Below are 15291 nucleotides of genomic sequence, written 5' to 3' on the forward strand. Positions count from 1 at the left end.
TGGGAAGAACTATGAGGAGCAGAGCAGATGCTGTGGCCTTGCAGGAGATTTCAATACAATGTGAGACTGGGCAAGTGAGTGGAGCTTTCAGTTTAATGTCCCAAAGTGGAAGGTCTTAAAATTTGGTAGGCAAGGTTGGAATGCAGAGTGGAGAAATTTTGAAAGGGTTTGAAGAAATGAGAGATCTAGGAGTGATAGTGACAGAGACTTTAAGTTTAGGGATTATGTTGATAAACCTGTAAGATCGCCACAATGAATAATGGCAATGATCAGGAGGAATTTGACAAGCAGAAGCAAAGAAATTATGGTTCTCTTTGGATAAGGCATGATCAGGCCACATAGACTACAGTGTGCAGATCAGGTTGCCTGGTTTACAAGGTAGGATGAGGATATATTAGAGAGGATTCAGAAAAAGTTCACAAAGTCAGTTTCAGGTCTATAGAATGCAGTATATAAGAACAGATTAAGGGAATGCAAGTTGCAGAGTCCTATGAATAGAATAAGGAGAGGGGATATGATTGAGACATATAAGATGATGAGGGGTTGTTATCAGATTAATGCAGAGGAGATTTATAGAGTAGAAGAAGACATGCGTAGAACAAGAGGTCATCTCTGGAAGCAGTATAAGGAAGATTTGAGCAAGGGAGTGGGGGAGAAGGTTCTTCACATGGAGATAGTTGGTGGGTGGAATACTCTGCCTGAAATTGTGGTGAGTGCAGAAACTGTGAATGGGCTTAAGGCATGATCTTTTTTGCATGAGAGTGTAAACCTCCCAAAATAAGTCTTGGCTCTATGAAGGTCTGATGTTAATAATAATATTTATCACAGGCAACATTCTACAGACCACTCATCACCTTGGTTGCTCATCTCTAGATCGTCTTCACCACTTCTTCACCCCAATAAACACATACGACCAGGTCTGAGCATATTAATCCAGATGTGGATGTATCAAGACCTTGGAAAGAGCAATGATAACTTTAATATCGCTATTTGTTTTTCAAAAACCTAGTTATCTTATGAGATATATATCCTGGTCTCCTTAGCAATATTCCCTCTGAGCTTCAATCCTCTATCTACCACTACTTCCAAATCCCTAGCTTCAATCATTTACTGAAGTACAGTTAGACAATGTAGTAAAAGGAACATGAAGTTCAAGAGTTTTGGATTTGGTCACAGCATCAGAAGAGCTGATTATAACTGAGATGTATCTCTGCCCCCACTTAGAAAGTGTCCATGTGGTTTTGACTTGGAAGATGAATAGACATGCAGGAGTATCAAAGAGAAAGGAATGTATGTAGAATTATAAGGCAGGTGATTATAATAGTCTTAGATATCAACTTGGAACAGTTCCATGGAGGGAGGAACTGGAAAGGCAAGATAACATTAGTGCTTGGGAAATTGTGAAGGAATATTTATTATCAGCAATAGTAAGTTGTATATCATGAGTGAAGAAGAGGACACGATTTGGTGTAAATGTATAACAAACAATATCAAACAGGAACTGCAGGTAAAAAAGAGGTTATTGAAGAGATATAAGGAGAGAGGTGGAGAGTAGATGCATGAAGAATATGACTCAGGCCAGGTGTGTGACTAGCATGGTAAGGAAGGCAAAACTGGAAGATGAGAAGAGTGACCCTGAGATCCAAAGAAAATCCTAAAGAATTTTTAGCTATGTGGCCAGCAGGAGGAGGATGATTGTGGAAGAATAACATTGTCGGATAAAAATGAGAATAGAGTGACCAATGCAAAAGAAGTGGAGTTGTTTAATGAATACTTTATTGGAGTATTTCATCCTGGAAAAGTAGTTTTAATAATAGAGGGATAGGACAGGTTCGAGGTTTAGAAGTGCAAGAGAAAAGTGTGTTTCAAATACTGAGTACGCTGGATGTCAATAAAGCAGTGGGACTGGATGGAATTTTGCCATGGGTTTTGAGAGAATGTGCTAAAGAACTGACATCTCCCTTGACCTGGCTTTTCAATGAAAGTCTGGCCACGGGAAAGGTACCCAAGGACTGAAAGGAGGGTAAGATAATGCCATTGCATAAGGGTGGTAGTAGACTGGAAGTGTCAAACTATAGACCAGTTTGTGTTTCATCAGTAGTTGTTAAGATCTTGGAGAAATTAGTGAGGAATCATTTATAGAATTGGGCAGGTTTGAGTAATGTAATCTCTGAGAGGCAACATGGATTTGTTAAGGTGCACTTTTGCTTTAGTAATATAACTGCCTTTTATAATTAATTGACAAGAGCAGTTGATGAGGGAAAGGCATATTCTGCCAGTTTTGGGATTTTACAAAGGCATTTGACAGGGTACCACATGATAAGCTGATATTTAAGTTGCAGCACATGACTTTAGATGTCAGGTTAGTGAACTGGATTCAGGCTTGGCTATCTGATAGGTATGAGAGAGTTGTGTATGGGGGAGAAGTATCAAGAAGGCAGAAGGTTATTATTATTACGGGTATCTCCACGGAGTCAGTAGACTCATCGCAGGAGACCCAAACTAGCAAAACCATATCTGTCATATCTCTTCTTGAATTCATTTACAGATGAAGAACTCACAACTAAGTCAGGCAATGAATTCCATTCATTCACAAACCTCCAGGCAAAAAACCTTGTTCTCACACCCTTGTTAACCACACTCTTCTTTAATTTCAGGGATGACCATTGAAGTTTACCTTACCCCAGTCCTGAAGATACTTTCAGGTGCAAACTTTGTTTGCTCCCACTTGGATAAAGGATTAAACTAAGTATATTATTTCTGGGAAAACTCCCATGTTACTCCTCATTATAAACTATTATAATACAGCTATATCGCCTGCTTCAGTTTAGGAGTACCCCTGTTTAAATGTCATTGGCTATTTACTCATGGGTTCTTAGGGCATTATGAGTGTAGATGTACTAAAAAGTATATGTAGCTTAAGGAAATAGAAATTGCACATACCTTTTTCTGGGTGTTGTGGCTTTTCCTCTGTCTGCGATGTCGAGAACTGCAGAGTGTGTGGGGGGGTAGGCAGTTTGGTAGAATAAGGTAGAAAAACCCGGGTTTTTTTCGTAATATGTAGAAACATATACTTTTATATAGGGTGGGGAAAAAGTGAAAGGGTTAATTTTTTAAAATAGGGAGGGGGAAGGGGAAAGGTGGTTGACGGGGTGTGGACCGTTTCGACTATTCGTGGTCATCATCGGAACATATTGGGAAAGAACGACTTTCCCAATATGTTCCGATGATGACCACGAATAGTCGAAACGGTCCACACCCCGTCAACCACCTTTCCCCTTCCCCCTCCCTATTTTAAAAAATTAACCCTTTCACTTTTTCCCCACCCTATATAAAAGTATATGTTTCTACATATTACGAAAAAAACCCGGGTTTTTCTACCTTATTCTACCAAACTGCCTACCCCCCACACACACTCTGCAGTTCTCGACATCGCAGACAGAGGAAAAGCCACAACACCCAGAAAAAGGTATGTGCAATTTCTATTTCCTTAAGCTACATATACTTTTTAGTACATCTACACTCATAATGCCCTAAGAACCCATGAGTAAATAGCCAATGACATTTAAACAGGGGTACTCCTAAACTGAAGCAGGCGATATAGCTGTATTATAATGGATTAAACTAAATTTATTATATTCAGGGATGACCTCTTGTTCTTCAATCACTATCATACAGCTGAAACATTTCCCCTGCATCAATCCTATAAAAACCTTTCAGTAATTTAAATGTTTCTATCATATCCCCTCTTCTCTGCCTATCAACCAACCTCTGCAATCCACAAGCTCTCAATCTAACAATGTAGGGAGCATTTTTTACATCACTCACCAACTTAGTCACTCTTCTCTGAACCCACTCCACAGCCTCCTCATCTCCAAGGAATCCAGGTGACCAGACCTGTGCACAGTAATCCAAATGTGGAAATATCAATGCTTTATAAAGGGGAATAATAACCTCTTTATCTCTGGATGTCAGTGTGTTCCTCAACAACCAAGTAATCCTATGTGCAATCTTGGACACCTTAGCAATGTATATCCTGAACTTCATCTCCCTATCTACCAACACCCTTAAGTCCCTAGCCTCATGAATCTCTTGGAGTACCATTCCATCAATGTAGTACACAGCTGGTAATCTTTTAATCCAAGTGGGATTAAAAGATTACCAGCTGTGTACTACATTGATGGAATGGTACTCCAAGATATATATACTTTAACCAGTTCAGTTTTCCACAATGAACTGACATTCATTACCTTTTGCCCATTCTACCAGCTTATTTAAATCATCCTGCAAACTTTCAACATCAGCTTTTTATGATTTAAAGATGATTTAAAGCATCTACCTTTAACAAAACCATGTTGGCCTCTATAGAGTATCATATCCTGATCCACCCATTTTGAATTTTGTCTTTAATCAACTTTTCCAATACTTTAACCACTGCTCCTGAGATGGTGATCGGTCTGTAATTAACTACCGCAGTTTTAGAGGCACCTTTATGCAAAGCAAGCAAGTTCCTACAGGGCTCTCAGTACTGGGACCTGCATTGTTTAACCTCTATATCAATGACACTGTCAATGGATTGCAGAAAGATATTCAGTTGTTAGCAGATGATATGAATTTGGGAAGGGTTATAAGTAATAGTGCAGGTGTGGTAACCCAGCCAGAGGCATTTGAATAAACTGGACAGATGAATGAATGGGTAAAATGAATTGGAGTACTAGTTTAATGCTGCAAACTGTAAAGTCTTGAAGTCAGGGATACATTGATGGGAAGTTGCATACTCTGTTGGAGGAACTGTACTGGAAGAAGTGGGGGACAGGCAAGGGATCTGAGGGGGGGTGATGGATTGATAGAAACCTAAAATTCAGACAACATACTGCAAAGGTGGTGAAGATAACACAGAGGATAGCTGCAATACTGAGAAGGACAATGACCAGCAGAGATAAGAGTTGTCATTGCATTGTATAAAGAACTGATCAGACCACACTTGGACTATTGTAATCAAATTTTGTCCCCAGGATTTGAAGTAGACAAATTAACCATGGAAAGAGTACAGATGTGCATAACAAAGATGGTATCAGGACTGTATAATGTTAATTATGAAGATAGGCAAAGGGAATGTGGACTGCAGAGTTTGGTAAATAGAAAAAGGAGAATCGATATGATTGAGATTTTTAAACTGTTATGAGGTAGTTACAGTGTTGACACTGGGGAGTTCTTTTTGTTTTGTGGAACAGGGAGAAGGAGCAAGGACAAGGGGCCATCCCTGGAAGTTACGAAAGGAAGCTGTGAGCAAGAGGGTGAGAGAGGAATGGTCACCGAGTTCAAGGAGTGGTATGATGGACTTTGTGTTTTCTAGGATAGGCCTCCCATGACTGAATGGAGGCCTGAATCATAATAATAATAATCATATAATCATAAAATAATAAAAATCATAAAAAAATAATAACTTCACACTTTTCCACATTAAACTGGTATCCATCATCTTGTGCCCATACTATCAAGTTATTTAAATCATCCTGCAGGCTCTCTACATCATCCTGATTAACTGTTATGCTACTCATTTTCCATCCTCAGCAAACAACTGAATATTTCTCTTCATATCATTTCCTATATCGATTTTGTACAAATTAAACCCACTGCTAATAACCTGCTTTCTCCTGGATTCTGCTCCTTTACTACGATTTGCTATTTATCCATCAGCCATCTTCATGTCCATATCACCAGACATCTCCATTTGTTCCAATTTGTGTAGCAAAGTTCCATACAGTATCTTGTCAAATGCCTCTGCAAAATCCAGTAGTATCATTATGCAGCCATTCCTTTATCCAACATGGCTGTCACTCTATCATAAAAAGTTAGTAAGTTAATTACAAAGGCAAGACCCACACAAAGTTGAATGCTGTTTCCCATATGGCTTCTTATTCTTATCCACCAATTCCTGAATTCTGCCTTTCATGAACTTTTCCAATAGTTTTACCACAGCTCCTAAGAAATTGATTGATATATAATTTATTACTGCAAGCTTGGAGCCTCCTTTATAGAAAGAAATAATTTTGCTTTCCTTCTATTCCCTTGGGACTTTATCAGAATTGAACTTGAGTCCAACAACTTAAAGTCAATTAGAATAATATGTGAGCTGATATCCCATGTAAGAGGGTGGTCTGAAAAGTTCTTGGACTCAACCATAGACGGCAAGATTTTTTTTTCTAAGTTGGTACATCGGTCATAAGCATCCATGTGAAATTGCAAGTCATTCTATCAAGTAGTTTGTTTTATGCAGCTGTCTGAAGCAAACGTGTTGTCTGTATCCCTTGAAATGGATAAAATTGATTGAGTATCATGCAGTTATAAAATTCTTTGTAAAAGAAGGTTTAATGGCAAAAGAAATTCATTCGAAGTTCATAAAAGTTTACAGGCATTCTTCTCTTTCATTTTTGACAATTAAGAAATGGGCTGCCGAGTTTAAACATGGCTGTACCAGCCTTGAAGATGATCCATGTGAAGGATGTCCAAAAAGTGTAACAACACCAGAAATCATTGATCAAGTGCACAATATGGTATTGGAGGACTGGCGAGTCAATGTGTGAAACTGCCAAGACTGTAGGCATTTCAAAAGAATGTGTAGAATATATTTTGCATGAAGAATTGCAAATGAAAAGCTTTGCACAAGTTTATTTTTTTTGATCTTGCTCACAGCAGATCAAAAACACACTTGCATGAAAATCTCTGAACATTCCTTGGAACTGATTTTGTGCATCGATTTATTACTATGGATGAGACTTGGATTCACTATTACACATCAGTTTCCAAACAGCAATCAAAAACAGTGGAGAGAAGCCAGTTGTTCAGCACCAAATAAGACAAAGTCAGTTCCATCAGCAGGAAAGGTCACGGCATCAGTGTTTTGGGATGCTAAAGGCATTTTGTTTATTAATTATTTTGAAAAGGGTAAAACAATAACCAGAGAATATTATTCCGATCTTTTAACCAGACTAGACGAAAAAATTCATGAGAAAGGACCTGGTTTGCAGAAGAAAAAATCATCTTTCATTAGGACAATGCACCTGCCCACAAAGGTGTTTTGGCAATGGGAAAATTAAGGGATCTGCACTATGAATTGTTGGAACATCCACCCTATTCCCCAGATTTGGCTCCCTCTGACTTCTATCTCTTCCCAAAACTAAAACTCTTCCTCGCTGGTCAGTGTTTTCTTCAAATCAAGAGGTGATTGCAGCTGTAGAGGGGTATTTTACAGATGTTACTGAGAACCACTACATGGATGGGATAATGGTGCTGGAATAAATGTATTAGTCTTAAGGGAGATTATGTTGAAAAATAAAAATAATTTTTAAATTATAAATTCGTTTTTTCATTGTTAGGCCAAGAATTTTTCAGACCACCCTCGTAATCCCAGAGCCGTATTTGCACTGAGATTCTGATATCCTCAAGTACTTCAAATTCTTCAACCTCTATTCCCACATCAGTTCCTATCACATCTAGTATTATCACTTGGATGATAGATCTCTGCAAAGTGGTCATTTAGTAACTCAATTATTTCATCTTTTGTTACTTCACCCATGCGTTCTCATTGAAGTTATTCTTCCATAGGCATTCTTCATTTTACTTGCCACATAGCAAAAGAACTCTTTGGAATTTTTTAACTATTTAACTAATTTCTTGTCATAATCTGATTTTGTCTTCTTTATGATGCTGGCCATCTTTCTTGATTGTGATGAAATAATTATACTGCTGGAGTGTATGCTAATCATCTTTATCCTTACATATCTTCCACATTTTTTTTTTCTTTTTCAAAGTGACCTTGTGAATATTGCATTCTGAAGATACTCCTCAACTATCTCCCATGCACAGCCACTATCCTTTCCTTGTGCCCTCCTTCGGTTATCATCTCTCTGTATTCAGAGGATTGGGCAATAATTGCTATTAGTTCTTCTTTCTCACAGGCTGCTGCCCAGCACTCTTCAAGGCTATTTATTTCCCTTTTGTGTATGCTCTCCTGCAATTCGGGTATGATCCCTGTTCTAAATTGTTGTAAGGTGAGCCATTCAATATGCTCTTTGTCTTGTGTGTGGGTCTTTATATCATGTGCCAGTTTGGTTAGTGTGTTAAGGAAATTGGTTACCCTTTCCCCTCTCTTTTGTATACATTTGAAGAATTTGTTAAGTGTTTGTTCAATTCCTCTCCTTTTGTTGAATTTCGATATTAGTGCCTCCTTGAAGTCTTTAAGTGTTACTGCTCTGTTTAGTGTTTGTTGAGAGTGTAGTGCTTTCTTTGCTTTCCCCTATAGTCCACTGCGTATTAATGTTAAAAGTTGCTGATCACTCCAGTTTGCTGCCCTTTTTAGTCTTTCCATGTGGCTAAGGAAAGATTCTATGTCATCACTACCCTCCCCTGAAAACCTGGGGCATATTTGTTTAGGGTTCATTGTTCTGAAAAATTCTGTGTCGGTCATTTCGGCTATCTCAGATAGGGACATACTTACGCTCTCTGGTTAACACAATTCAAATTCAAATAAATTTCAAAAAAGCTTAATTTAACTATTATACCTTTCACAATTGAGTTTGTTTCTGGGATTGAGACCAGTTTGGTGTGCAAATTAATCTCTTTCAGCACATCCTGTCAACTGCACCATTGTTATATCTAGGATGTCTGTGTGACTGCCTTATCGTTATATCTTTAATTGTCTTTCCTCTAGCCTTACAGTTAACATAAATTTTTGTATCACTTAATATCAGATATGCGTTTGCCGACGAATTTATATTGATTAAAGACTGCGCCAGCCGGCAACTAAACTCTGATACATTATCCAAGAATACTTAAAGAAAATGTAGGGATCATGAGGCATGCAGTCGTGGTCCCGATTCTTCTATCACTAATGGTTTCCCCTAAAATGCACGGTACGAAATTTTCCAAACGGTAGCTCAAATCCGCAGAAAGGATGACAAACTCATTTGATTATATTTAAAGAAACACATTTATTATTGCACAAAGACAGGTATACATGTTAATCAAATCCTTAATCTTAAAAGAGTCTGGGTTCCCTTTACTTAATTAATCACATACAAAACTTCTATACTATAGTCCCTTACTTGATATAAATTCCTCACTTCTAAACATACATCTATTCTCAGACTCTTATAACTAAATTACCTAATATTATCACACATGTAATATTGCATATATACACAAGACAACTCAATACTTCTGACATGAACTTCCCTAGGATAATACTTCTTATTCTTACTTAATCCCCACTCCAAAATTTTAGTTAACAATTAGTTACGTTCTGACCATATAACATTACTGTTCTTAAATCACACAAACAGTTCGGACCTCGGCCTCCTGTTCGGCTGGAGCCTAATATGCTTCCTTCTCAACTGTAGAAAAAGTGTCCAAATCGCAGACTGTTCCTATAACACTACACAGAAATAGCATGCTTCCTTAACTTCTGTTTCCCTACTCTTCGGTTACTTTAATTCAACATTTAACATAAGAAAATCTTCCGCTTACCATTGTTGCCTTGAACTGGATACTTTGGTCGACTTACTGTACCTTCACTGATGGCGGTCTTGCTATTCCTTTGTTTCCATACGAACCGAAAAACACTCATACACAGATTTGAACACTGACGTTGATTTCATCAGTGGCTCTTTCTTCTTATGGATCTGAATACATTGTAGTTGCAGCCTTGGCCTACATAGCACACATAGCAAGGGGTGATTCTTGCTACATGTGGCAGCAAGCTCTACACAGCTCTCCGACAGGACTAGGTGCCGACGAAACCCGGAGACAAGAGATAAGAGAGCGATTCGAATTCCTGCCGAAACCTTTATACTCCAAAACAGCTCCCTCACGCGGTGGTGTCGTCATGCATATGGCGGCTGCCGATTGGACGCCGTGGCTACGAACTGCTTTTACATGGCTTAAAGTTTGCTCTAGCTTATACACATTTACTTGGCAATTTATACATGATTTTATATTTTAATTCACTTACAACTAATTTCTACTTAACTCATGGGCTATTTTAACATTGTCTAGAGCTCACAAATTTGGATATTTACATGTTCTTGGATTGTTAAATGGCACATTCTCTGTCCGGAGGCATAAGCATGTCCTTATACTCTCCTTATGAGGTAACTTAGTGTTGGGTGGGAAAAAAGGATGACTCATCATTTTATTCCGACACAACAGTAGTAAATACACTACACAAAAATAAGATGAATCTAAATGTTTGTTAATCATTTACCCTAGCCTGACCTCTGGTGGAAAAAAATTATTGTAATAAAAAAATTTTTTCTTGGAATTCCAAGAATTTGGAGGACCTATCTTCAACCAGTATAGCATCCAGAACAACTCCAAACAGAAGGAAATCTTAATGTTGAACTGCAAATTATTTAAAAGAATGCTTTAACAGACATACATGCATATCAATGCATGTATGTATTTCCTTAGCTCCCAATATCTTGAAATAGAATTAATGATGCAAGCCATCAATCCCAATCAGTACCGTCAACAGGGTGTAGCATAGAGATTATGTTGAAAAATAAAAATAATTTTTAAATTATAAATTCGTTTTTTTCATTGTTAGGCCAAGAACTTTTCATGTATGCATCATCCACCTTCATTCGAGCTAAGAATATCAGGGCAAACTCCAGTCAAGTTTCCACATCACCATAAAGAAAAAGCTTAAATAAGGGTGCTCGTTCAGCCATATTGTGGTAGGTGCAGTCACTATGCTAACGAGTCCTCTTAGCGTAGCAAGTGCAGAAAGAAGTTTTTCCAAGCTTAAACTGATTAAAAATTATTTGCAAACAGCAATGACTCAAGAAAGATTGGTTGGCCTAGAAACTATATCAACTTATAATTTAAATTTAGAAGAGCTTATAAACAGTTTTATTGTGCAATATTCCTGTAGAGCAAACATTTAATTAATATTATTACGTAATTGTTTTGCATTAATGTTTCTCTTGTAATAAAAACAAATAGCAATTGGAGATTTTCTTATACATATTTTGTCTTATAATTCATCAGGGGCAATATTTAAGACAAAATATTGCCCCTGATGAATTATAAGACAAAATATATATAAGAAATTGTTTGTCTCAGAGCACGATCTAATCTGGTGATGGCCCTGATCCCAATTAAGCTGCATGATTGTTTTTCAAAAAAAAAAAAAAAAATATATATACTAGTTTCAATTTGAGTTTTGATACATTCAATTCTGCTGATCAAGATCAACCCCAAGGTACACAGTTCACAATTTTAGTCATAGTTAATAATAAAATCATTCACTTCTTAACTGTTTATACTAATTAAACTTTCACTCCACCCCACCAACAGTAATTTCTCTAGATTTTCACATTCATTCTTTCATTATTCAACAGCTTTTCCAAATATCTAATTCCAAATCCATTAAGAGGCAGATCATCTCAGTGATATAGATCCTCTATCCCATCAAAATAATTTCAAATATCTACATAATGAACAATATTCTTGACTCCATCTATCCTATGCATTGAAGCATGTACAATTACAACCCTTCAACTCACTTCATACTGTATTAGCACACTCATAATCTTACACTTCCTTTCTCTCTCTCTCTCTCTTGTTTCTCAAATATCTACAGATGCAAAACATGCTTTGGAAAGACCTCTCATCTATTGCACCTCTAACTGTTGAATCTCCACAACATACTATTTCTTCTATTTACTCATTCTTTTTTGTATTATTTTCTTATTTTCATTCCCTTGCATACTATTTGCCAGCAGTTTCCTAATTTCCTACTTCATTAAATCAAGATCTCTGTAACCTGCCAGCCTGGTTGGTCAAGAAGTTAGCATATCCACTTTCCAACCAACAGGTCATGAGCATGAATGTTTGTGATTGTCTTTAGATGTGAGATGAACTTCATCATCCAGTATGAGACCGCTGCTCTACTTATTGAAGTCTTGAAAAAGTTCCATGTTTGGTATCAAGAGTGGGGTTTCTGGACTATAATAATAGAAAAAAAAATCCTTTGCCCATTCATGGTGTGAATGTTAAATAGGTTTACAAAAACCTTTTGTGGGTGGGTTCCACAAATACAACCTTTCCAACTCTTCTCTCTTTATCTAAGTCAAAATTTTCATTCACTACCCGCTTTCTTTATATCACTTCTTCACTGGTTCTCACCTCTTTTGCATTACTTTTTCCATCTTTTCTTCACTCTTTTCCTCCTACACCTTTTCTCTACCCATCTTTTCATTCATTTTCATTTAACTTCATTTGCAGTCATAAGGTTTTATCTTCTACTACTCAAATTTAAAATGTAAGCTTATTAAGATTTATATTTATATATTTTATTTCCACATCTTCCACTGTCTTTAAAATAAAATCAAACTTCATATATACCTTCCCATCTCTTCATTTTCAAAGGCATTCACAGCTTTGTACATGAACTGAACAATAGTTCAGCAGTGACCACTACACAAAAATGTCTCACTATGTTTAGAGATCAAACAACAATAAGAATTTATTCAAAATCAACAGCTAATTAAAAGTATATACAAGAATAACTGCTACCACATGAACACAAACATAACAACAATACATAAAAATCAAACAAGAGAAATAAAAGTAATCACGTTTTCAAAATGAAATGATACTGAATATATTTAAAACATAGAGCCTCACCTATCAGAGTTAGGTGGTACAGCGAGATCAAAAGAGAACATATCCCCTATCTGTGCAGTTCCTGGAATGGCTATAAGATTTTTTGATCCAATAAGCTGAAAAATAAAGTACACTTAAATAAATACACAATAAACAATTATTTAAATAAACATTTCTATGCGAAATCTGTTATCCAATCATTCATGTAAGAAGAGATCTATCAGATTTTAGTACAATAACTTAAGAAATTAAGGCCATTCTTGTCATCATCATCATCATTATTAGGGGTATCTCCATGGAGTCAGTAGATCCATTGCAGGAGACCCAAACTAGCAAAACAATATCTATCATATCTCTTCTTGAATACATTTACAGATGAAGAACTCACAACTGAGTCAGGCAATGAATTCCACTCATTCACTACCCTCCAGGCAAAAAACCTTGCTCTCTCACACCCTTGTTAACCACACTTTTCCTTAATTTCCAGGGATGACCTCGTTCTTCCATCACTATCACACAGCTGAAACATTTCCCCTGCATCAATCTTATAAAAACCTATTAGTAATTTAAATGTTTCTATCATATCCCCTCCTCTCCACCTATCAACCAACCTCTGCAATCCACAAGCTCTCAATCTATCAATGTAGGGAGCATTTTTTACATCACTCACCAACCTAGTCACTCTCCTCTGAACCCTCTCCACAACCTCCTCATCTCCAAGAAATCCAGGTGACCAGACCTGAGCACAGTAATCCAAATGTGGAAGTATCAACACTTTATAAAGGGGAATAATAAACTATTTATCTCTGGATATCAGTGTGTTCCTCAATAACCACATAATCCTATGTGTAATCTTGGACACCTTAGCAATGTGTCCCCTGAACTTCATCTGCCTATCTACCAACATCCCTAAGTCCCTAGCCTCATCAATCTCCTGGAGTACCATTCCATCAATGTTGTACACAGCAGGTAATCTTTTAATCCCAAAATGCATAACCTTACACTTTTCCACGTTGAACTGACATCCATTACTCTTTGCCAATTTTGCCAGTTTATTTAAATCATCCTGCAAACTCTCAACATCAGCTTGATTTTTTATTGCACTAGCCAACTTTGCACCATCAGCAAACAAATGAATATCTCCTTTTAAGCCATTTCCTATATCATTTATATACAAATTAAACAACAAGGGCCCTGAGGCACACCACTGGTCACCTGCCTCATCCTGGACTCTGCTAATCCATACACTACCTTCTGGTATCTCTTCCTGAGCCATTCTCCTATCCATATCACCAGTTTAGAATCTTCCCATCTGCTCCAATTTGTGTAACAGTGTTCCATGGGGTATCTTGTCAAAAACCTTAGCAAAATCCAGAAGTACCACTGTAGGCATTTCCTTTGTCCAACTCAGACGACATTCTATTATAAAAAGTTAATAGATTGCTAAGGCAGGATCTACCTTTAACAAAACCGTGTTGACCCCCCTATAGAGTATCATATCCTGATCCACCCATTCTTGAATTTTGTCTTTAACCAACTTTTTCAATACTTTTACTATCACTCCTGAGATGGTGATTGGTCTGTAATTAACTACCGCAGTTTTAGAGCCACCTTTATGCAAAGGAACTACTTTGCCTTCTTTCCACTCCCTAGGGACCATACCAGAGTTCAAAACTTAAGTTAAATAACCAAGTAAGAGACATTAACAATTCCTTTACACATTCACGCAACACCTGAGCTGATATTCTATCTAAATCTACAGCAGTGTTTGCATTTAAATTTTGCAATATATTAAATACCTCTGATTTCTTAACTTCAATTCTCACATTAGTTATTGCTACAGGTACAGAGATATCCTCACTTGGGCGAGAGACTTTTGAAAAGTGATCACTCAGTAACTCGACTATTAAATCTGAATATGTCATCTCAATACTATCAGCATCCACTAAAGTTATCCTTCCAAAGTCATTCTTCCTTTTACTTGTCACATAGCGGAAGAACTCTTTGGGATTACCCTTGATCTTCTTGGCTAAGGTCTTCTCGTAATCTGATTTAGCTTTTCTTACTGTGATGGTAACCTTCCTAGCTTGAGGCTTATACTGCTCATAGGTGTACTAATCACCTTTCTCCTTGTACATTCTCCATAACATTTTCTTTTTTTGCAGATCAAGCTTGATACTACTACTCATCCATCAAACGCCTACCTTGTTTGTCTTCCCGACCATGGGGACACAATCTGATATTGCTTTCCTCAGATACCCGCTGATTTTATCCCATGCACTGCTAACATCTTTCTCCTGCAATATGTTCTGCCATGGGATGGCTGCAAGCTCACTCCGAAGCTTGTTATAATTGCCTAACCTGTAGGTCCGTATATACCCCTTCTTAACAGAAAAATCCACAGATTTTGCAACCTCCCAAGTCAATACCACATGATCGCTCTCACCAATTGGAGGTAACGAGGACACCTTACTTATGCATATATCCTCTGAATCAATGACCAGGTCCAACACTCTCACACCACATGTCCCTTCAGTTATGTGCTGTTTCAAGTAATTATCACGCAGAAGATGTATGAACTCCATTTCCTTTTTGCCACGTGATATTTCCTCCTTCCAATTG

General features: G+C 37.3%; 1 protein-coding gene across 2 annotated transcripts in view; it reads right to left on the reverse strand.

The window, feature by feature from the left end:
- LOC150097601 (32 kDa beta-galactoside-binding lectin-like) overlaps positions 1-15291 on the reverse strand; it is a 144022-nt gene that overhangs the window by 44456 nt on the left and 84275 nt on the right. For both annotated transcript variants that reach the window (XM_090407758.1, XM_090407759.1), the window contains one exon: positions 12691-12785. In XM_090407758.1, the coding sequence (XP_090263884.1) occupies positions 12691-12785 (95 nt within the window). The remainder of the gene's footprint in view (positions 1-12690; positions 12786-15291) is intronic.

This window comes from Typopeltis vanoorti, chromosome 17 (genome assembly GCF_054136105.1).
Source record: "Typopeltis vanoorti isolate ZY-2024b chromosome 17, IOZ_Tvanoo_1.0, whole genome shotgun sequence".
Lineage (NCBI taxonomy): Eukaryota > Metazoa > Arthropoda > Arachnida > Uropygi > Thelyphonidae > Typopeltis > Typopeltis vanoorti.